Source organism: Oryctolagus cuniculus, chromosome 17 (assembly GCF_964237555.1).
Source record: "Oryctolagus cuniculus chromosome 17, mOryCun1.1, whole genome shotgun sequence".
In the NCBI taxonomy this organism is placed as follows: Eukaryota; Metazoa; Chordata; class Mammalia; order Lagomorpha; family Leporidae; genus Oryctolagus; species Oryctolagus cuniculus.
In genome coordinates, this window is record NC_091448.1 from 60157922 (window position 1) to 60178742 (window position 20821).

Genomic DNA, 20821 nt, shown 5'->3' on the forward strand with positions numbered 1-20821 from the left:
GAGATGCTCATACTGAGAATACAGTTGTCCTTTGCTACACTCAGGGGACTGATCCCAGGACAGCCCTCCACCTCTCCAACAATATAAAAACCTGAGGACAAATGGCATAGTATTTGCATAGAACCTATGCACACCCTCCTATATACTTTAAATACCTCTAGAGTACTTACAACACCTAACACAATGTAGATGCCATGTAACTCACTGTTACTGTACTGTTTAGGGTATAATTATGCTCTGAAAAAAGTCTCTGCATGCTCAGTACACACACAGTTTTTTTTCCCCCAAATATTTTTGATGCAATGTTTGCTGAATCTGCTGATGCAGAACCTGTGGATGAGCAAGGCCAAGTGCACTACAGAAGCAGGAGTAAAACAGGCTCAGATGGTGAAGGCCTGGGCCATTCTGACAGGTGAGGGGGGGTGATGCGGCAGGAAGATCAGGATGAATGTGGATGACAAAGCCACAGGAGGGGCTGGTGCTGTGGTGTAGTGGGTAAAGCTGACGCCTTCAGTGCCGGCATCCCATATGGGCACCAGGTCGAGTCCCGGCTGCTCTACTACCAATCCAGCTCTCTGCTATGGCCTAGGAAAGCAGTAGAGGATGGCCCAAGTCCTTGGGCCCCTGCACCCGTGTGGGAGACCTGGAAGAAGCTCCTGGCTCCTGGCTTTGGATCAGCGCAGCTCTGGCTGTTACAGCTAAGTGGGGAGTGAACCAGTGGATGGAAGGTCTCTCTCTCTCTCTCTCTGTAACTCTGCCTTTCAAATAAATAAATAAATAAATCTTTTTTTTTAAAAACCCACAGGAGGTTTCTGAGAGGCCTGCAGCAGGATGCACTCACTGCTTCAGAAGACTAACCAACCCAGAGAGGCAGGGAAGACACAGGGAAGCAAGGACGCAGCTGCTGGGGCTTCTGTGGCCTGCATGAGCAGGGGCTCTGAAAGGGAGAAGGTATAGAGGCACCGGAGCAATGATTAGGCTCTCTGTGACTGCCTGCCAGCCTTGCTGTTCTTCTCTCCCTCTTCTACCACATCCTTCATGTCCCTGCTAAATTCCTTTTTAAATACTGGTTTCAAAATGCTTCCCTATTGCTTCTTAAATGCCATTGTGTTCTGATCAACCACCCTTAAAGTTCAGGTCCCACCTTAGAGCACCACTGCTCAAAAACGAAAACTCAATCCCTCAGTCCTAGTGCTGCTCCACCATTTTACCAGAGCAAGTCTAACCTCTTCCTCGGCATTGAAGACCACGTGCAATCCCAGCTGCGCTGCACTAGTCACCCGTCCACCTGCACAACACGTAGTGACTGCCCTCATGAACCCTGGACACTCCCTGAACCCTGCTCCACAGCTCGCTCAGGATGCTTCTCAACTTTCTGATCCAATCAACAATCCCACCAAGTACTTGCTTATTTCTTTCTAAATAACTCTGTATTTCGTTCTGCACAATGTTGTTTTTTGTTTTTAAAGACTTATTTATTTGAAAGTCAGAATTGGAGAGAGAGAGAGAGAGGTCTTCCATCTACTGGTTCACTCCCCAAGGGGCCACAATGGCCAAGGCTGGGCCAGGCCATAGCCTGGTCTGCCACCCACATGGATGGCAGGGACCTTAGTGCTTGGGCCATCTTCTGCTGCTTTCTCAGGCCGTTAGCAAGAAGCTGGATTTGAAATAGAGCAGCTGGGACACAAACCAGTGCCTGTTTGGGATGCTGGCATCAAAGGCAGGGGTTTTACCTGCTATGCCACAACGCTGGCCCTGTTGCACATACTCTTGTCTAGGGCTCTCCTTTTAGAGCTGTTGAAAGCAATTTCCTTTCAAGAAACATTTGTAGAAATAAACTGACCATAGGAATAAAACAAAAGGAGGAATATGAAGTAACCATATCACTGTTTTTTTGATTTCTCACTGTTCAAAACATGATACCTGAGTTTGCTTTGTGGTTTCAAACCCCCAGTGGAAGCACTCAGCAGCCTGGTGCTCCCAAAGCCCAGAGATGGCGGCCTGCTCAGTGACTCCAGAGACGGACTCTTTCGGAGGTAAGGGTCCGGCTTCAGGTCCTCAGCCCTTCCCTTCAGAAGATCTGTGAGAACAATAGCATAATCACTATCCCTGGAGAAATTTCATAGGTCATGAGACTTCATCTCAAGTACAATACTATTTTCAAGTTCACACACACACACACACACACACACATGCACACACACAGACTATTTGATGGCTTCTGGAGTAATAAAAATGCAAATAAGGACCTGGTGTTTTCTAAAAAGTGTTCTCCAGGCAGGATGCAGCACTTAATTTATAGACCCCAGTGCCGAGTCAGTCCCTTGTTCAGAAATTACGACACATTTCAAGACAGCATCGTCAGAGCATTAAGTCAGCCATGTGGCCTTCTGAGAGCTTTGTGCAGCTGCACAGTTCACATGTCCATGGAGCCGTCCTCACCCCAAATGACACTCTTTGCTTGAATCAATGGGCATCAGAGTGAGTGAGCTGGCAGGAAAATGCCTCGTGTGATTATCCACTCACAGCTGGTCGGAGGGGACCCAAGAATGCCTACTGCTTTACAAGGGGAAAAAGCCAGTGCGATCACAGAGCCTGGCTCGCTAAAAAGTAAGTAAAAAATAATTCTTTCAAGGCTCCTTCCTGCTATCAGATTAGTCCGAATCAAAACAGATCACGAAACAAAATGAACCCTCCAGAAGATATTTATTTCTTAAAGGACCAGAAAGTACAGATCAGGAGAAAACTGAAGCTCAGGGAAGTGATTTGTTCAAATACAACAGGCCAGTGACTGGGGCTAAGCCCACGGCCATAGGCTTGCTCCCTATGACCCACGATAGTCACTAGTCACGGAAGAAAACATTACTTCTAGAGCTAACAGCCATCAATTATGGGTAGTAAAGTTGGGAGTGAGGACAATTAGCTCTAAATAGCAGAGAAAAACAGTGTTTTCAACACTAAAGAGAACAACAAAAACAGCACATTAATTCCTATTTCTGCAGTTTTCTGATGACCTCAATGTTGACAAGCAATTACAGGAAACTGCTGGAAGCAAGCAATTTTCACTTTGTAATCCTTTCTTTATTATAGTAAATAGAATCATCCCAGTAGACAGGTGCCTGTGGGTGCCGGGGCAGGGTTGTCAATGAACTATTTACTTCACAGTCAAGGCTGTTGTGGTCTCAACTTCAGTGTTTATCTTGTTAATTAAAAGAATGGTTTCTCTACACAATAGGACACTTTAGAGCTGGTGGAATAGAGAGGACAGGACAGGAGGATGATCAAAAGCTCACCCAATATACTTAAAAATAGTTAAAATAAATTTTATGCTGTGTGTTTTTTTTTTACCACAATTTAAAAAGAAATTTCACCCCCCACTATACATACAATGACGTTAACCCCTACTTCAGCCCACAGAGCAGCTGAGGTGGGATTTCAATATTGTCTTGGTCTCCTCACTCCACTTCTGGTAAAGCGGTGCTGAGGTTTGGTCTCCCAGACCTTAAACTCTTGTGTGTCTCCTCCTCCACCAACCCCTTGCATTTTTTCCCCTATTCTTCTTTTTTTTTTTTTTTTATCTTTTATTTAATGAATATAAATTTCCAAAGTACGACTCATGGGTTACAATGGCTTCCCCCCCCCTATTCTTCTGATCTCAGGAGAACTCCCTTCTTTCTAGAAGTCATTATTAGAATTTAAAACTCTGTATAAAATTTTATCACCTATTTATGAAGCCCCTAATCAGAGCAATTGCCAGCCTCTTTATCAAAAGGCAACTTGATAGAAAGAATTCGGAAACATCCTGGTCCCTGATGTATTCAAAATCAATGTGGCCTTTAGTCAATCACTTCACCTCTACAGGGTTTGAATTGCTCACATGTAAAATCAGGGGAATGGGCCAAGATCATCTTTAAATCCTCAATGTCAGTGTTTACATAAATCTAAAATTCTTATTAATTCCACAAAAAATCGAAGATTCAGAAGAAAAACTTAGCTCACAGAAACAGTAAGAACAAGCCTGGGGGCCAGCACTATGGCAGAGTGGGTTAACCTACCGCCAGCAGCACAGCTATCCCCTATGGGCAGCAATTTGAGTCCCAGCTGTTCCACCTCCCATCCAGCTCCCTGCTGATGTGCCTGGGAAAAGCAGTGGAAGATAGACCAAGTGCTTGCGCCCTGCAGCCACATGGGAGACAAGGATGAAGCTCCTGGCTCCTGGCTTCAGCCTGGCTCAGTCCCAGCCTTTGTGGCCATTTGGGGAGTGAATCAGAGGATGAAAGGTCTTGCTTGTTATCTTTTTTTAACAAAGATTTATTTTTTTATTTATTTGAAAGGCAGATTACCAGAGAGAGAGACAGAGAGAGAGAGAGACAGAGAGGTCATCCTTCTGCTGGATCTCCCTCTCTCTCTCTGTGTCTCTCCCTGTCTCTAACTCTTCCTTTCAAATAAACAAAAATAACTTAAAAAAAGAGACAAATCTGCTTTGTGATCTAGAATTCTGCCTTTTGTCCTTCCTACAGGATCTGGCAAACAGTTCATTTAGTGTTCTTTTTGTTGTTTGTGTTTCCTAACAGTGACCACAGATATACACCTAATTCCTAAGGCACATATTCTGAACTGCCTTAACATCCTCCTGTGCTGAAAGTGCTGTTCTCTTTTTTCTGGAAACAGGAGCTGGTTCAGTGGGTGACAGTGGATAGGGTGATAAAAGAAGATGCTGCCATAACACTCACTGCATGACCAGATTTTAAGATTTAAAAAAAAAATTATTGAAAAGGCAGCAAGAGAGAAAGAGAGGTGGCAGGGGGAGGGGGAGAGGGAGAGAGAAATCTTCCGTCTGCTGGTTCACTCCCCAAATGGCTGCAACCCTGGCCTAGCCCCAGTGGAAACCAGATGCCTAGAACCCCATCTGGGTCTCCCACATGATTGGCAGGAGCCCAAGCACTTGGGCTGTCTTCCACTGCTTTTCCAGGCAAATCAGGAGGGTAAGGGACAGAAGCAGAACAGCTGGGACTTGAACAGGTGCTCTGACATGGGATGCCAGTGTCGCGGGCGGCAGCTTAACCTGCTGCGCCAAAGTGCTGACCTTCTAAGGGCTCTGAATGTGTTACCTTGATCCTTGCCACAGTCCTGTGAGGTGTACAGCACTACTGCTGTTTCAGAGGTGAGGAACTGAAGCACGGAAAGGTGGAGTCACAGGGCCAAAGTTGGCTGTGAGTGGCAGTGCTACAGCAATCAGTCCCAGTCCTATAACCCCGCTAACAGCTACGCACACAAGCCACCAGCAGGAGGCGCAGCACAATGAGAATGTGACATGAAGAGTGCCCACTGCAACCCCCACTTCGAGTATTTGGATTTTCTTTTAAATATGATATAACAACAGAAGAGGGTTACACACAAAGACAAGCATATCTTTAAAAAGGCACATTTTTAATTAATTATTTTTAAAAAATTTTAAACTTAAATTTGAGAGGCAGAGAAGGAGACATACAGATAATATTCCCATCTATTGGTTCACTCCCCAAATGCCAACAATTGGCTCAGCCCAGGTCAAAACCAGGAACCGGAAACTTAATCTGGGTCTCCTGGGTGGGTGGCAGGAACCCAACCACTTGAGCCATCATGTGCTGCTTCCTAGCGTCTGCAATGGCAGGAACCTGGAATCAGGAGCCAGACCAGGAACTGAACCCAGGCATTCAGATGCAGGACATGGGCTCACGAACCTGACTAATCGCCCTCCTCCTGGAGGCATATTTTAAGAATCATGAAAGTAACAGACAAATTCAAAATAAAATACAATTTTTTCTTAAAATAGCTGTTTCTTTTAAAGATTAGAACATATTCTTGAGATTCAGTTAAAACTAAATGACCAAGTCTGGTATCTCTCCGTGATCCCCACACACAGCACTAAGTGCAGGTTGCAAGAGACACTTGGTTTTCTCATTGGCTGCACTCCTGGATCTAACCTATGTAATCTTTACATTTAGATTGAAATGGCTTAGAATAAATGCCACCAATTATTTTTCAAAGCTTAGTTTTATGCACGGAAAAGAAAAGTCAGCTCCCCACCCACAGAAGTATTGCAGGTTTTAGGTAATCTACCTGAGAGTGGAAGGTCTGGAAGGTCCAGGCGCTGAGCAACTCCTTTGCTGGCTGACCGTACACTGCTGTAAGTCGAATGCCTCTATAAAAACCAAGGGATACACCAGCACAGGTGAGTTTGTGATATTGAGAACAGCATAAACACAGGTGTGTGTGTGTGTAGAATAGTGTGCACACATGTACTCATGCAATAGTCTTTTAAGCACATTAGAATCATCAGAGAGAGAGCTTTTAAAATAATTTATTTACTCGAATAAGTAATCAATGCAATCCTCAAAGGGAACAAAAGGGGAAGTGGTAAAAAGAAAGTCTTCCTTTCACCTCTCATCATCCATTTTTTCTGCCCAGAGATAATTTACTAATCTGCCTTGGGAAAAGCATAGTCTATGTATTCAAGGACCTGTGCAAAAATCCCGTTTTTCGTTCTTGTTTATTTTTTAAAAATGTATTTGAAAGGCAGAGAGAGACAGAGACAGATAGAAATCTCCCATCCACTGTTTTATTCCCCAAATGCCTGCAACAAGTGGAGCCCTGGGCCAGGCTGAAACCAGGAGCCTGGAACTCCATCTGGATCTCCCTTGCGGGTGGCAGGGACGCAAGTACTTGGGCCATCATCCGCTGCCTCCCAGGCTGTGCGTTAGCAGGAAGCTGAAACTGGGGGCAGAGCTGGGACATGAACCCGTGCACTCTGATATGGGATGTGGGCATCCCAAGTAACATCTTAACTGTTAGGCCAACTCCCACCCCTGTTTCACCAAGATTCTGCTCAGGATTTTTGGATGGAAGTTCTTGAGAGACACTGACCTTAATTTTTTTTTTCATTATTTATTTCATTTATTTGAAAGGTATAGACAGAGAGAGAGACAGACTGACTTTTAATTTCCTGTCTTTTAATGTCTACCAGAATTAGGTATCAAAGCTATGCTGTGCCCTTAAAATAAAGGTTTATTTCTTTTCTAGTGTTTTCCTAGTTTCTGTATGAATTTATGCAAGATTGATGTTTCTTCCTTAAATGTCTGGGAGATTTTACCATGAAGCCATCTGGGTCTGACATTTCCTTTGAGGAAAAGATTTAAATTATATACTACTAAGATTTTCTACTTTTTCTTATGTTAGTTCAGTTACATTTTTTAACTTTTTTTTTTTTTTTTTTTGACAGGCAGAGTTAGACAGTGAGAGAGAGAGAGAGAGAGAGACAGACAGACAGACAGAAAGGTCTTCCTTTTCCGTTGGTTCACCCCCCAGTGGCCTGGCCGCTTCACGGCTGGTGTGCTGCGGCCGGAACCCTGCGCCGATCCGAAGCCAGGAGCCAGGCACCTCCTCCTGGTCTCCCATGCAGGTGCAGGACCTAAGGACTTGGGCCATTCTTCACTGCCTTCCTGGGCCACAGCAGAGAGCTGGACTGGAAGAGGAGCAACTGGGACTAGAACCCGGGGTGCCGGCGCCGCAGGCAGAGGGTTAGCCAAGTGAGCCGTGGCATTAGCCAGTTCAGTTACATTTTAAAAAATATTTTTACCATTTCATTAACATTTTAAAATTTATTAACACATGGAGCAGGTATCATGGTAAGTGGGATGGGCCAGGGCTTGCAATGCCAGCATCCAAAAACCAGCAACCCAAAATGCAGTGCCTGGACCAACCCTGGCTGTTGTGGGCACTTGGGGAATGAGCCAGCAGATGAAGGATCTCCCTTCTCTGTCACTCTGCCTTTCCAATAAGTGAATAAATGAAATATTTAAACAATTATTAGCACAAAGAACAAAAATTATTAGCACAAAAAATTCTACCATCACTTTAATGCCTATGAGATCTTAAAAAATTATTGATAGACATAGTTTATACCCTCCTTTTTCTTTGGTGCAGTCTTGTCAGAGGTTCATCAATTTCATTAGTCTTTTTTTTAATATTTTTAAAAATTTATTTATTTGAGAGGTAGAGTTACAGATAGTAAGAGGGAGAGACAGAGAGAAAGGTCTTCATTCTGCTGGTTTACTCCCCAAATGGCCACAATGGCCAGAGCTGCGTCAACCCAAAGCCAGGAGCCAGGAGCTTCTTGCAGGTCTCCCACATGGATTCAGGGGCTCAAGGACTTAGGCCGTCTTCTATTGCTTTCCCAGGCCACAGCAGGGAGCTGGATCGGAAGTGCAGCAGCCGGGATTCTAACCAGCGCCCATATGGAATGCCAGCACTGCAGACAGCGGCTTTACCCCCTATGCCATAGCACCAGCTCCTTAGTTATTTTAAAGTTACAGAATTTCCAGCTGGCGCCGCGGCTCACTAGGCTAATCCTCCGTCTGTGGTGCCAGCACACCAGGTTCTAGTCCCAGTCAGGGTGCTAGATTCTGTCCCGGTTGCCCCTCTTCCAGGCCAGCTCTCTGCTGTGGCCAGGGAGTGCAGTGGAGGATGGCCCAGGTCCTTAGGCCCTGCACCCGCATGGGAGACCAGGAGGAGGCTCCTGGCTTCAGATCAGCGCAGTGTACCCACCACAGCGGCCACTGGGGGGTGAACCAACGGCAAAGGAAGACCTTTCTCTCTCTCTCTCTCTCTCTCTCACTGTCCACTCTACCTGTAAAAAAAAAAAAAAAAAGGTTACAGAATTTCTATTGGATTTGTAAAATAGATTGCAGTTTACTGATGAAATTATCTACCTTGTCATCTATTTTCTTGAATGTAAATTGATTTATTTAATGTACTAAAGTCTTTGTCTAATAATATCAATACCTGGATCTCTTATATCTATTTATAATGTCATTTTTCTCCATTTTTTTTTTGTCATTTGTTATTATCTACTTGTGTGTCAGATTTTTTTTTAATTGACTACAATGTGCCTGAAAAACTCCAGACGTAAGTTGAGGTTCTAATAATGGAATCTTCCTCCAGAGAGTATTTCTTCTGCTTTGGGAAGGCAATTAAGATAGAGGAACATCATCTAAAACCAAGCAAACATTGCTATGGGTTTTACGAAGGAAGTAATAAAAGTCTTCTTTAAGATATTAAGGGAAGGGCTGGCATTATGGCACAGCAGGTTAAGTCACAGGTTGTAATGCTGTATCCCATATGGGAGTGCCAGTTGGAGTCCTGGTTGCTTTGCTACTGATTCAGCTTCCTGCTACTGTACCTAGGAAGGAAGTGAAAGATGGCCTAAGACTTGGGCCCTGGGCAGCCATGTGGGAGACCTGGATGGAGTTCCTGGTTTCAGCCTGGTTCAGTCCTGGCTATTGTAGCCATCTGAGGAGTGAACAAGTGAATGGAATACCTGCTCCACTTCTTTTCTTTTCTTTTTTTAAAGATTTATTTATTTATTTGAAAGTCAGAACCACACAGAGAGAGAAGAAGCAGAAAGAGAGAGAAAGAGAGAGAGAGAGAGAGAGAGAGAGAGAGGTCTTCCATCTGATGGTTCACTCCCCAGTTGGCCGCAATGGTTGGAGCTGCACCAATCCGAAGCCAGGAGCCAGGAGTCTCCTCCGGGTCTCCCTCTCCAGTGCAAGGGCCCAAGGAGTTGGGTTGTCCTCTACTGCTTTCCTAGGCGATAGCAGAGAGCTGGATTGGAAGTGGAGCAGCCAGGCCTCAAACCGGAGCCCATATGGGATGCCGGTGCTTCAGGCCAGGATATTAACCCACTGCACCACAGTGCCGGCTCCCCAGGCTGCTCCACTTCTGATCCAGCACCCTGCTAATGGCCTGGGAAACCAGCAGAAGATGGCCCAAGTGCTTGGGCCCCAGCACCCACATGGGAGACCCAGAAGAAGCTCCTGGCTCCTGGCTTCAGAATGGCCCAGCTCTGACCGTTGTGGGCATTTGGGAAGTGAAGCCAGTGGATGGAAGACCTCTCTGTCTCTCCCTCTCTCTAACTCTGCCTCTCAAATAAATAAATAAATCTTTAAATAAATAAACAAACAAAAAACCATAAACACATACTCAATTCTGAGTACACACTACTGAAATACATGAATACTGGATACTTCAGATCAGCACTGTTCAATCAATACTTCCTCACTCAGCAAATGACCTTTAACACTTGAGTTCCATTTAGGGAAGTAAATTCATAATGCCATAAACCAAACTGTTCCTGCCTTTCTTTAGTGGTCACATTCTGACATTATCCCTCATGGGATCAAATCTCTTCCTCCAGAGTGTTACCTTAGGATTAAAACTTTGTCCTTTAATTTATGTTTGATAGCATACCTCTATAAGTTGTCATCAGTGTGTCATCTCCAGTCATTTAATTAGAATGAAAAAGTGGTTTTTCTCAAGTATGGAGATAAAAATCTCAAAATGCACATGATATAAACAACCTTAGAAATAATTTAATACAAACTCTTACAGATAAGAAACTGGAAGTCCAAAAGGGAAAATATTTTTGGTATATGAATCTTTTAAAAATATATTAAGGGGGCCGGCGCTGCGGCTCACTAGGCTAATCCTCCGCCTTGCGGCGCTGGCACACCGGGTTCTAGTCCCAGTCGGGGCGCCAGATTCTGTCCCGGTTGCCCCTCCTCCAGGCCAGCTCTCTGCTGTGGCCAGGGAGTGCAGTGGAGGATGGCCCAAGTGCTTGGGCCCTGCACCCCATGGGAGACCAGGAGAAGCACCTGGCTCCTGCCATCGGATCAGCGTGGTGCGCCAGCCGCGGCGACCATTAGAGGGTGAACCAACGGAAAAGGAAGACCTTTCTCTCTGTCTCTCTCACTGTCTACTCTGCCTGTCAAAAAAAATAATATATATATGTGTGTATATATATATATATATTAAGGGAGACTATTTTAAAATCTAATAAAGAGGGGCAGCACTGTGGCATAGCAGGTAAAGCCACTGCCTGCAGTGCCAGCATCCCATATTGGTGCCGGTTCATGCCCCGGCTGCTCCACTTCGGATCCAGCTCTCTGCTGTGGCCTGGGAAAGCAGTAGAAGATGGCCCAAGTCCTTAATCCCTGCATCCAGATGGGAGACCTGGAAGAAACTCCTGGCTCCTGGCTTTGGATTGGTGCAGCCTTGGTCATTGTGGCCGTCTGGTGAGTGAACCAGCAGATGGAAGGCCTCTCTCTTTCTCTCTCTCTCCCTTTCTCTCTTTCTCTTTGCCTCTGCCTCTCTGTAACTGTCTTTCAAATAAATAAATCAAGCTTTAAAAAAATCTAATAGAGAATATTTTAAAATCTAAAAGACATTCTAATGCAGGGAACAAAAATCCTTAAAGCTATAAAGGAAAACACTGAACACAAAAATGCACATTTTTTTTCTTTAGTAAACTTTGAACAAAGTTAAAACAAAAAAATAGTATCAACACTTATAAAACAAATGTTTAGAAAAAGCACACTACATTTTACAAGTAAGAAAAAGACTATATTTTACAGCTTAAAAGAAAAATGAGTGAAGTATCATAAGCGATCAAACACATACATACACAGAGAGAATGGCCTGTGGACATATGAAGTGCTTAACCTTACTGCTGAAGAAAGTAAAACAAGGTATCATTGTTCACTTACTCAAATCCTTAACATTTACAAAGGATGTCAAAATTCTGGGAAAATGGCACTTGATATACAGTGAGTAGAGTATAAATTGAAGGGCAATGCATATAATCAAGCTTTTCCAATGTGTCACAACAGAGGAAATGCATTTTCTTTTCTAGTAATGCATTTTCCATTTCTAGGAATCAATTTGTGTCAGATCTTGGGACTTGCTCATGCGAGTCCATTCTAGTCTCTGTGGGGTGATTTACTGGAAAGCAAAGAATCTATTTTTCCAAACGCCTTGAAAGCTTGGGTTCACTGGGGCCGGTGCCGTGGCGCACTAGGTTAATCCTCCGCCTGAGGCACCGGCATCCCATATGGGTGCTGGTTCTAATCCCGGCTGCTCCTCTTCCAGTCCAGCTCTCTGCTGTGGCCTGGGATAGCAGTGGAGGATGGCCCAAGTGCTTGGGCCCCTGCACCCACATGGGAGACCTGGAGAAAGCTCCTGGATCCTGGCTTCAGATCAGTGCAGTTCCAGCCATTGTGGCCATTTGGGGAGTGAACCAATGGAGGGAAGACCTTTCCCTGTCTCTCTCTCACTGTTTGTAACTCTACCTGTCAAATAAATAAATCAAAAACCAAAAAAAAAAAAAAAAAAAAAAAGCAGCTTGGTTCACCAAGCGACGTCACTTCTGTCAACTGGGCCCATTCTTGGAAGATCTAGAATGTGCAAGGGAGGACAGGTCTGCCCTTCTGCAGCTTGCTATGAAGGCATTTGGTCTGGGTGTCTGTCACAGATTGCACCTCTGGCAGTGTGGTCTCAAAGCTGACTGTGGATCGTATAAGTGGTAGTCATGGGTAAGCATTTAGTTTCTGCTTCTGGTAGAAGTAGAATCTCTTAATGGGGCCAATTCTTTTATTTTTTTTTTAAGATTTTATTTATTTATTTGAAAGAGCTTATCTATCTGGAGAGGGGGAGAGAAAGACAGAGACAGATCTTTTATCCACTGGTTTGCTCCCCAGATGGCAGCAACGACCAGGGTTGGGCCAGGCCGAAGCCAGGAGCTTCATCCTGGTCACCCACGTGGGCAGCAGGGGCCCAAGCACTTAGACCATCTTCTGCTGCTTTTCCCAGGAAGTTAGCAAGGAGCTGGACTGGAAGTGGAGCAGCCAGGACACAAACCAGAGCCCATAGGGATGCTGGCATCACAGTGTCTTTACTGACTATACCACAATGCCAGCCTCTTAATGGCTTGACTCTGAGGTATTCTGGGGACCTTTCCTGGAGCTCAGTGCAGACTACGGCCTTCTCCTCCAGTCCTTCCAGTGCCAAATCCCCTGCATTAAATTCCTCTCTGCTTAACTAGCTAGAGATTCCTGATTTTTCAAAATGAATTATGATGCACTTAGAAACAGCCCCATGGGTGGTCAAAAATTCATACAGGGACTTTCACTGTATTACAATAATCTAAATCCAAAAGAACCTAAATTCTGTCAATAGAAGAGTGACCAAATAAATACCTGCATAATAAGTAGGAACGAATTACTTTCTAAATACTTGATATTTAAAGACATCTCCGACATATCCCTTCATTTATTCAAGAAACATTTGTTGAATTTCTATTATGATATGACTATGTGCCAACAACCAGTGTTCTACACAAGAGATATAACAGTAAACAAAATAAACAAAAATCTCTGCCCTCATGGACTTATATTCCAAGGATAAAGTGCTGGAATAATGTGTAGTATAGTTCAGGTTATAAAACATTCTTTCTACACACACACAAACATGTGCATACAGGAAAACACTTGGAAGGATGCACAACAAACCACACGCTGATTCTTTCTGGGGCATTTCTCATACCTGCATCGGAGAGACAGCAGCTGCTGGGGCAGTCCGCACTGGTATTCCGCTTAGGGGACTTCTGGGGGTCTTATGCACAGAAAGATTCTGCCCACCTCCACCTGTCAAGAAAAGACATTGGGACATACAGGTGTTCTGCTTCAAAATAGCAGATCCTAGTTCTTGACTAGTTCACGATGTTTAGTGAAACATTTACTCTATTTTTCTTTTCTCCTCTGGTTTAGGGTCAAATTAGGGAAGGGATGGCAGGAAGAGTTAGCTGGGAAAAGTGTAGGCCCTAGTCACAGAGAACCTGTGGAAAAGAGAAAGTGTGTATGTGTGTGTGTATCTACGGGAGGAAGGAACAGGCAGGTTCTTGTACAAACGATTACTGTTGATTCATTTTCTACCCTCACAGACTGACTCACTAGGATTTCATATCTTTCAGTCTGTGTAGCTTAATCTTCAGCTGATTTCATGGCAGACTATTTTGACAGAGATAACCAGGTATATCCTAGGATTATCTAAGACTCTCATCTTCCAATATAGCTGCATGTTTGTTGTAGTCAAGGGAAGAAACATAATGTTATTATGGAGAGATGCACATTTTGTTTCTTCTATTTACTATATTACATGCGTCTTTCTCATATATGCAGATAAGTGTGACTAAAGGGGAGTCGTGAGTCCGTCAGACTGTTCCAGAAAAGGGTGGGAATGCACCAAGGGCAGGAGTGATAGAATTAGCACAAAAATTCACACATAAGGCCAGGCAGAACAGAGACTAACAGCAGAGTGTAAGGTGAGGATGGCTGGGGGAGATGGGGTCTGGCATTGTGACACAGTGGGGTAAGCCTCCACCTGTGATGCCTGCATTCCTGAATCAAGACCCAACTGTTCTGCTTTCAATCCAGAAAGCAGCCCTGCCACCCACATGGGAGACCTGGATGGAGTTCCAGGCACCTGCCAGGCCCAGCGCTGACTGTTGTGACCACTTGGAGAGTGAACTAGAGGATGGAAGATCAGCTCCTCTCTCTGTTTTTCTCTCCCTCTCTGTCACTCTTCCTTTCAAATAAATAAAAATAGATCTTTTAAAAAAAGAGAGAGCAAGAGAAAGAGTATGATTTTCAGAAGATTGAAGAAGGCAAATAGTAGTGACCTGAATGACTGTGAGAGGCAGAAAAGGAAGGTAGCAAGGCAAGAACTGGAGCTAGGGAAGAGGTAAAGACAGGGAGGAGGCCATAGACGTCTCACTTGTGAGGCAGACTTTCTATGGTACCTCACTAAAGCCTCAGGCCCTTGCACACAACACACACTGCACAGCACTGCACAGGGCGTGATCTCAAAGGAGCCCTTGAGGTCGCTCCAATGTGGGGGCACAGTGGGGTAGACAGTCCTGACATCTCGGGTCAAGCTCTGGAAGTGGAGTTTTGTTTACGGCAAAGTGTGACTAAATACCTGAGCGTCCCAAGTCAAACGACTTGATCAGTGACTTGACGGTGGTTGCAGACTCAGCAGGTGCTGGAGAAGTCCTGTTGACGTAGATGCCATGCCACCGGCCAGCCACGTCTGCCTCCGAGGGCTCTGGCTCTTCGTTCACTGGTCTGCACGGTAAAGAGCACATCAGACCCAGAAGGTGGAGGATGTCCCCACGTGGACACAAAGAAACGGAAGGAAACTGACGTGTAGAAAATGAACACAGCTAGAGGAGAATCCGAAATTTAAAATTCTATTTTTTGTATCAGTCTGGCATCTTGAAGAAATAATGTAGATAGAGAGCATGGTCTCCCAGGTTTTTAAGATGTTTTCTTGGGAAAATGGTCAGAAATAATATATGTATATTTAAAATGACTTGATGCTAGCCCTAAATAACATGTATATGAGTCTTCTCTGAAGACTTAAATACACACACACACACACACACACACACGTACTGAGCTTTCTGTGAATGGTGAGTGCAAAGGACTTTGGGTTGTCAACGGGTGTTCCCAACCCATGCAGAATATGGAGGTTGGGAAGATGATGCCTCAGGAGTCCCCTGCAGCTGGGATTTCAGATGTAATTTATGTTCCACCAATCCCAAAGACTTGGGCAAGACCTGGGTGGGGCAGAGGTGGGCCACAGGGTGTCTCTATGCTGACACAGACTGCATCAGAGACACAACACTTCTGGTGCTGGTATTTGCAATCATTACTTCCCAGCCATGCAGGCAGCCTCTTCATCCTAAGGCTACCTTCATGGAGACAGAGGCAGCAGTTCCCTTGGTGCCCTAGGCAGGCATTGAGACTTTGGGAACTGTTCCTGGGAGCTCAGCCTAGAGACTGTTTCTTCAGCCCTCCCCACACTTCTGTAAGTCACTCAATACATTTCTGCCCAGAGCAACCAGAGTCAGTCCCCTCTACACAGCGGGGTCCTGAGTCATACACTGCTCTCTGTAAGCAGCAGTAGGGAACGGGACTCTAAAATTGCTCAGCAATTCCGAGGGAGTGGAGCTCCTGCTCTCCCCCACATTTCCTGCTATGTTCTTCATGTGGTTTCTAAATCTGAGCACAAACCCAGAGAAGAGTACTTTGAAGATAGCTCATTTGATTCAATCCTCTCATGCGTGGCTTCCCTATCCAGGGGACTTTGCATGTCATTTAATCTCCCTGTGAATGAACCAAGACAAAAACTTCCACTCTTCTAATTGCTAAATCACTGCTCCTTTTATTATATCATATTGCTGCAGCTGTTTTGCAGGATGACTAATTTATGAGAAGGCCTCAAACAGGCTATTTCTGGTAGTATATTTTAACAAGGTCAGAGGGAATTTAAAATATTTATTTACTGATCTTTTTGAAATTAATCTAGCTACCACAGTTGAATTGTTGAATTTGATTTAATTCTCTAAGCCCTGCATTCAACCTGAATACAATAAATTTAAGTGAAATACAATTTAAAATACTTAAACCACTCTGTCCTGCACTCCTGCCTCCATAAACCCCTTTCAAAAGCAAAAAAAAAAAAAAAAAAAAAGTGAGTAAAACTCTGGGAAACCTATAAAGAATTTAGGAAACCATAGGGGTCCTTTTTTAATTTTAATTTTAATTTTTTTTGACAGACAGAGTAGACAGTGAGAGAGAGAGAGATAGAAAGGTCTTCCTTTTCCGTTGGTTCACCCCCCAATGGCCGCTGCGGCTGGCACGCTGCTGCAGGCGCACCGAGCTGATCGAAAGCCAGAAGCCAGGTGCTTCTCCTGGTCTCCCATGCGGGTGCAGGGCCCAAGGACCTGGGCCATCCTCCACTGCACTCCCTGGCCACAGCAGAGAGCTGGATTGGAAGAGGGACAACCAGGACAGAATCCGGCGCCCTGACCGGGATTAGAACCTGGGGTGCCGGTGGAGGATTAGCCTAGTGAGCCGCGGCGCCGGCCACAGGTCCTATTTTTTTTTAAAAAAATTGTTTTAAAAACTTACTGAAAGGAGATGGTTTTACTATTTTCCCCTTTGTGTTACACAATACAAAATCAGGGTAAATATGTAGAAAGAGAATGAGTCAGATTAGGTCTGGGCCGGCGCCGCGGCTCACTAGGCTAATCCTCCGCCTAGCGGCGCCGGCACACCGGGTTCTAGTCCCGGTCGGGGCGCCGGATTCTGTCCCGGTTGCCCCTCTTCCAGGCCAGCCCTCTGCTGTGGCCAGGGAGTGCAGTGGAGGATGGCCCAGGTGCTTGGGCCCTGCACCCCATGGGAGACCAGGAAAAGCACCTGGCTCCTGGCTCCTGCCATCGGATCAGCGCGGTGCGCCGGCCGCGCCGGCCATTGGAGGGTGAACCAACGGCAAAGGAAGACCTTTCTCTCTGTCTCTCTCTCTCACTGTCCACTCTGCCTGTCAAAAAAAAAAAAAAAAAAAAAAAAAAAAAAAAAAAAAAAAAAAAAAAAAACACAGATTAGGTCTGGGCAGGAAAATAATTTCCTATTTCCGTCCCAGCCATTCTCAGGAAGCTCCTCAATAAACCAAATGGGCTTCTTCCATAAAAGTTCATTCAAATAACCTGGTACCAAAGGGCCTTCAAGGAAGGTGACGTTTAAAAATTAACTTTCGTGTCATTCCTTAACAATTTAGTAAGAAGCAAACGGAGAATGCTACATTCTGCTGAGGTATCCAAGTGTCTGTGTGATTCAAAACATCAAATGATAATCAGGAAGGCTCAATCAGACTTCCTAAGAAAACAGCAAGGCAACAAGAATCAATATTCAGGACTCTTTCCTTCAGATATCCAAAGACAATATTTCAAACAATCATTCTGCTTGGCTGAACAGTAAAACAAAGTATGAGAAAACTCTGTTAGTTATTTAAGTGGATTAGAGAAATCTCCACCAAATTCCATAATAGCTATTTGCATGTGCTTGTGTACAAATGCGGTTTAAGAGGGATCCACAAAGCCTGACTTGACTAACCATAGAAAACAATTACTGAGAATGCTATTGGTTTTATTAGAACAGGTTTAGCATCCCTAATCAGAAAACCAAAACTTGAATTTGCTCTAAAATTGCTAGCTTTTTGAGCACCTACATGATACCACAAATGGAAAATCCCACACCTGACCCCAATGTGATGGGTCACCAGCAAAATGTAGGTGCACTAAAAATACTGTACAAAATCACCTTCAGGGGGCCGGCGCCGTGGCTCACTTGGTTAATCCTCTGCCTGCGGCGCCAGCATCCCATACAGGCGCTGGGTTCTAGTCCCGGTTGTTCCTCTTCCAGTCCAGCTCTCTGCTGTGGCCCAGGAGGGCAGTGGAGGATGACCCAAGTCCTTGGGCGCCTGCACCTGCATGGGAGACCAGGAGGAAGCATCTGGTTCCTGGCTTTGGATCGGTGCAGTGCACCGGCCATGCGGCCATTTGGGGAGTGAACCAACGGAAGGAAGACCTTTCTCTCTGTCTCTCCCTCTCACTGTCTAACTCTACCTGTCAAATAAAAAAAGAAAACTTTCTCCTCTAAGAAAAAATACAAAAAAAAAAAATCACCTTCAGGCTCTATCTATATATAAGGTGCACATGAAACACAAATGGATTTTATCTTTAGATTTGGGTCTTATCCTCAAGATGTCTTATTATGTATATGCAAATACTCCAAACCCAAAACCATTTTTGGTCCCAAGCAATGCAGATGAGCACTTCAATCAGAAAATAAGCTTGAAATTCCTGACACCAGCCTTAGAATTGTCTTGGAACAGTAACAGCCTCAGCAATAAATGGAGTTACTACATATCTTCCGTTCCAAGGCCAAATAAAGGATATTAAGAAAACTTAAGCCTATAGCCAGGTATTTTAGCAAAGTCATTAAATAAAGAAAAAAATGCAAGGTACCACATTGGTAAGAATTTCTTCAAGACTAGTTATTGCCTCTAAGGCTGATGTTAGGTTCTAAAGTCAACTTATTAAAAAAAAAAAGCACACATGTAGTCAAATAAGCCTTGCAAATTCTTTAGGTCATCACAAAGTACAGTTTCCATGGTTTTGCAAGTACTAGTGTATGCAAACATACACTATTTCAGTAAGTTTAACACATTACCTTCCCCTATGGGCATCAAACAGTCTGCTCTTTATCTGAAATAGTAGCCACACTTAACAAAAAGAAGGCAAGTTTCCTATCTGTTCTCAGCATATAAAACTACAATAAGAATTAATAAATTCAGTAAACTGAATATGTATATGAAATGACTCCACTATACAGGGTATTTCAAAAGCCTGGGGAAAGTGGAATTGAAAGATAAATTTATTTTGGTGTAAAAGAACTATGAAATCCACACATATGAAAATTCTTCCAAAAAGTTCATGAAAATCCTGTTATAAAGAAACTGCATGGATTGCAAAATTTTGGGGCAAAATAAACTTTTACTTCCATTATTCCATGAGCATTTTGAAGTATTCTTGCATATGCCAAGCACTGTACAACATGTCTTAAGAAACTTTATTAAATTAAACTTCCCACAAAAATCTAATGTTAGTAACCCTTGTGTTAGGAGGAAAACTGGACAAAGCTCACAAGGTTTATAAATGGTGAGCCTTGGGTGCAAGTCCAGCTTTGTTTGGTAACACTACTTGCAATTTTTCTATAATACATCAGTGTTCTGTGAAAAGCACACAGGATTCCAAATACAATAATCATGCTGATGTTATTTATTATTGAAACTTACTATAGATTTAAGAAAAATTGCTACCAACACTTATTTTCAGTGCTGTCATCTTTATGCAATAATTTGCTCTTAGGACGTGGTGACCCATACCTGAGAATGATGGATGGCTGGAGACCAGATCGCCTGACGCATGAACACAGAGCTGGTGACACACACGCCCATCGGCAGGCAACAACAGTTCACCTCAACCATGGCAAGCAGTGCGTCACCTGCTCACTGGATGCTGGGCGTCTATGGCCTTTTATATGTCTAATATTGTAACTTAACACACATATCGGCAATGATCCATTGCATTCCTTGTTGGAATACAGAATGAGCTTCAGTAGTGTTGATTTTCTACAGCATTTACTTCATCAAGGTGCCACTTGGTGTTGCCATCTACTTTGACCCAAGTACAGGTGAGTTCCTGTACATTTTTTTTTCAGTACTCAAACATTAACTCCATTTGGGTAAGGACATATTATGCCACTTTTACCTTCACAAACAGCAATTAAGATTTGTAAAGAGGACCACGTGCTCACAACCACCAGGCCTCCTTGAACAAGCCAGCACAGCCCAGCTCCAGGCTGACTCCTGATCACCTCCCTCTGCCGGTCTAGCTTTGGGACTACTGTCTTACCACCTGAAGTTGCGTCCCCTTTGTCTCTTGCCTCTGTGCCATTACTCATTCTATGACCTTACCTGGAATGTAACTTCCTTATCATACTTCTTAATGTTTTTCACAAAACATTTCTAAAAGAAGTTTGTCAATTAAAGAGATTATGACATATTCTGTCTCTTAGGTGTCACATAGTATCTTCTGATGTTCATTTTCACATTTCAACATAAAAATACATAGTAATAAAGACAAACAGAGCAAAACAAGAACTTGGACACAAGCATCCTAATCTCCAAATCCTAACAAGAAGAATCAAAGAGACAGTATTACATCAGCAATGGGAAGGAATCACGTGTACCACTTGGACTTTGAAGGATTTCTGCCACATAGAGAGTAGGTAGGGGAAAGTGGAAAGAAAATCCTAGAGACTTTCCTCTAATTCTCGTCCAAAGAAAACGCAGAAGGGGAAAACCCCACTGAAGTCTCATATTTTAGACGCCCAGGGCTAGAGAGGTGCATGAAGCCCAGAGAGCACGTAGCACATTCTTGCAGAGATCAGGAAAAGCCCTGGCTGGGTGGGGAGGGGTGGGTCACCCCAGACACACAGGGCAGATCAGGAAGAGCCATATATGGAATCACCAAGCAAAGGTA

The 20821-nt window shown here is 44.1% G+C and overlaps 1 protein-coding gene across 5 annotated transcripts in view; it reads right to left on the reverse strand.

The window, feature by feature from the left end:
* The window catches only part of SPECC1 (sperm antigen with calponin homology and coiled-coil domains 1), a 338358-nt gene that overhangs the window by 74422 nt on the left and 243115 nt on the right, over positions 1-20821 (reverse strand). For all 5 annotated transcript variants that reach the window (XM_070061462.1, XM_008270674.4, XM_008270675.4 and 2 more), the window contains 4 exons: positions 14851-14996; positions 13417-13517; positions 6103-6184; positions 1924-2080 (listed from right to left, as the gene is read on the reverse strand). In XM_070061462.1, coding sequence (XP_069917563.1) covers positions 1924-2080; positions 6103-6184; positions 13417-13517; positions 14851-14996 — 486 coding nt within the window. The remainder of the gene's footprint in view (positions 1-1923; positions 2081-6102; positions 6185-13416; positions 13518-14850; positions 14997-20821) is intronic.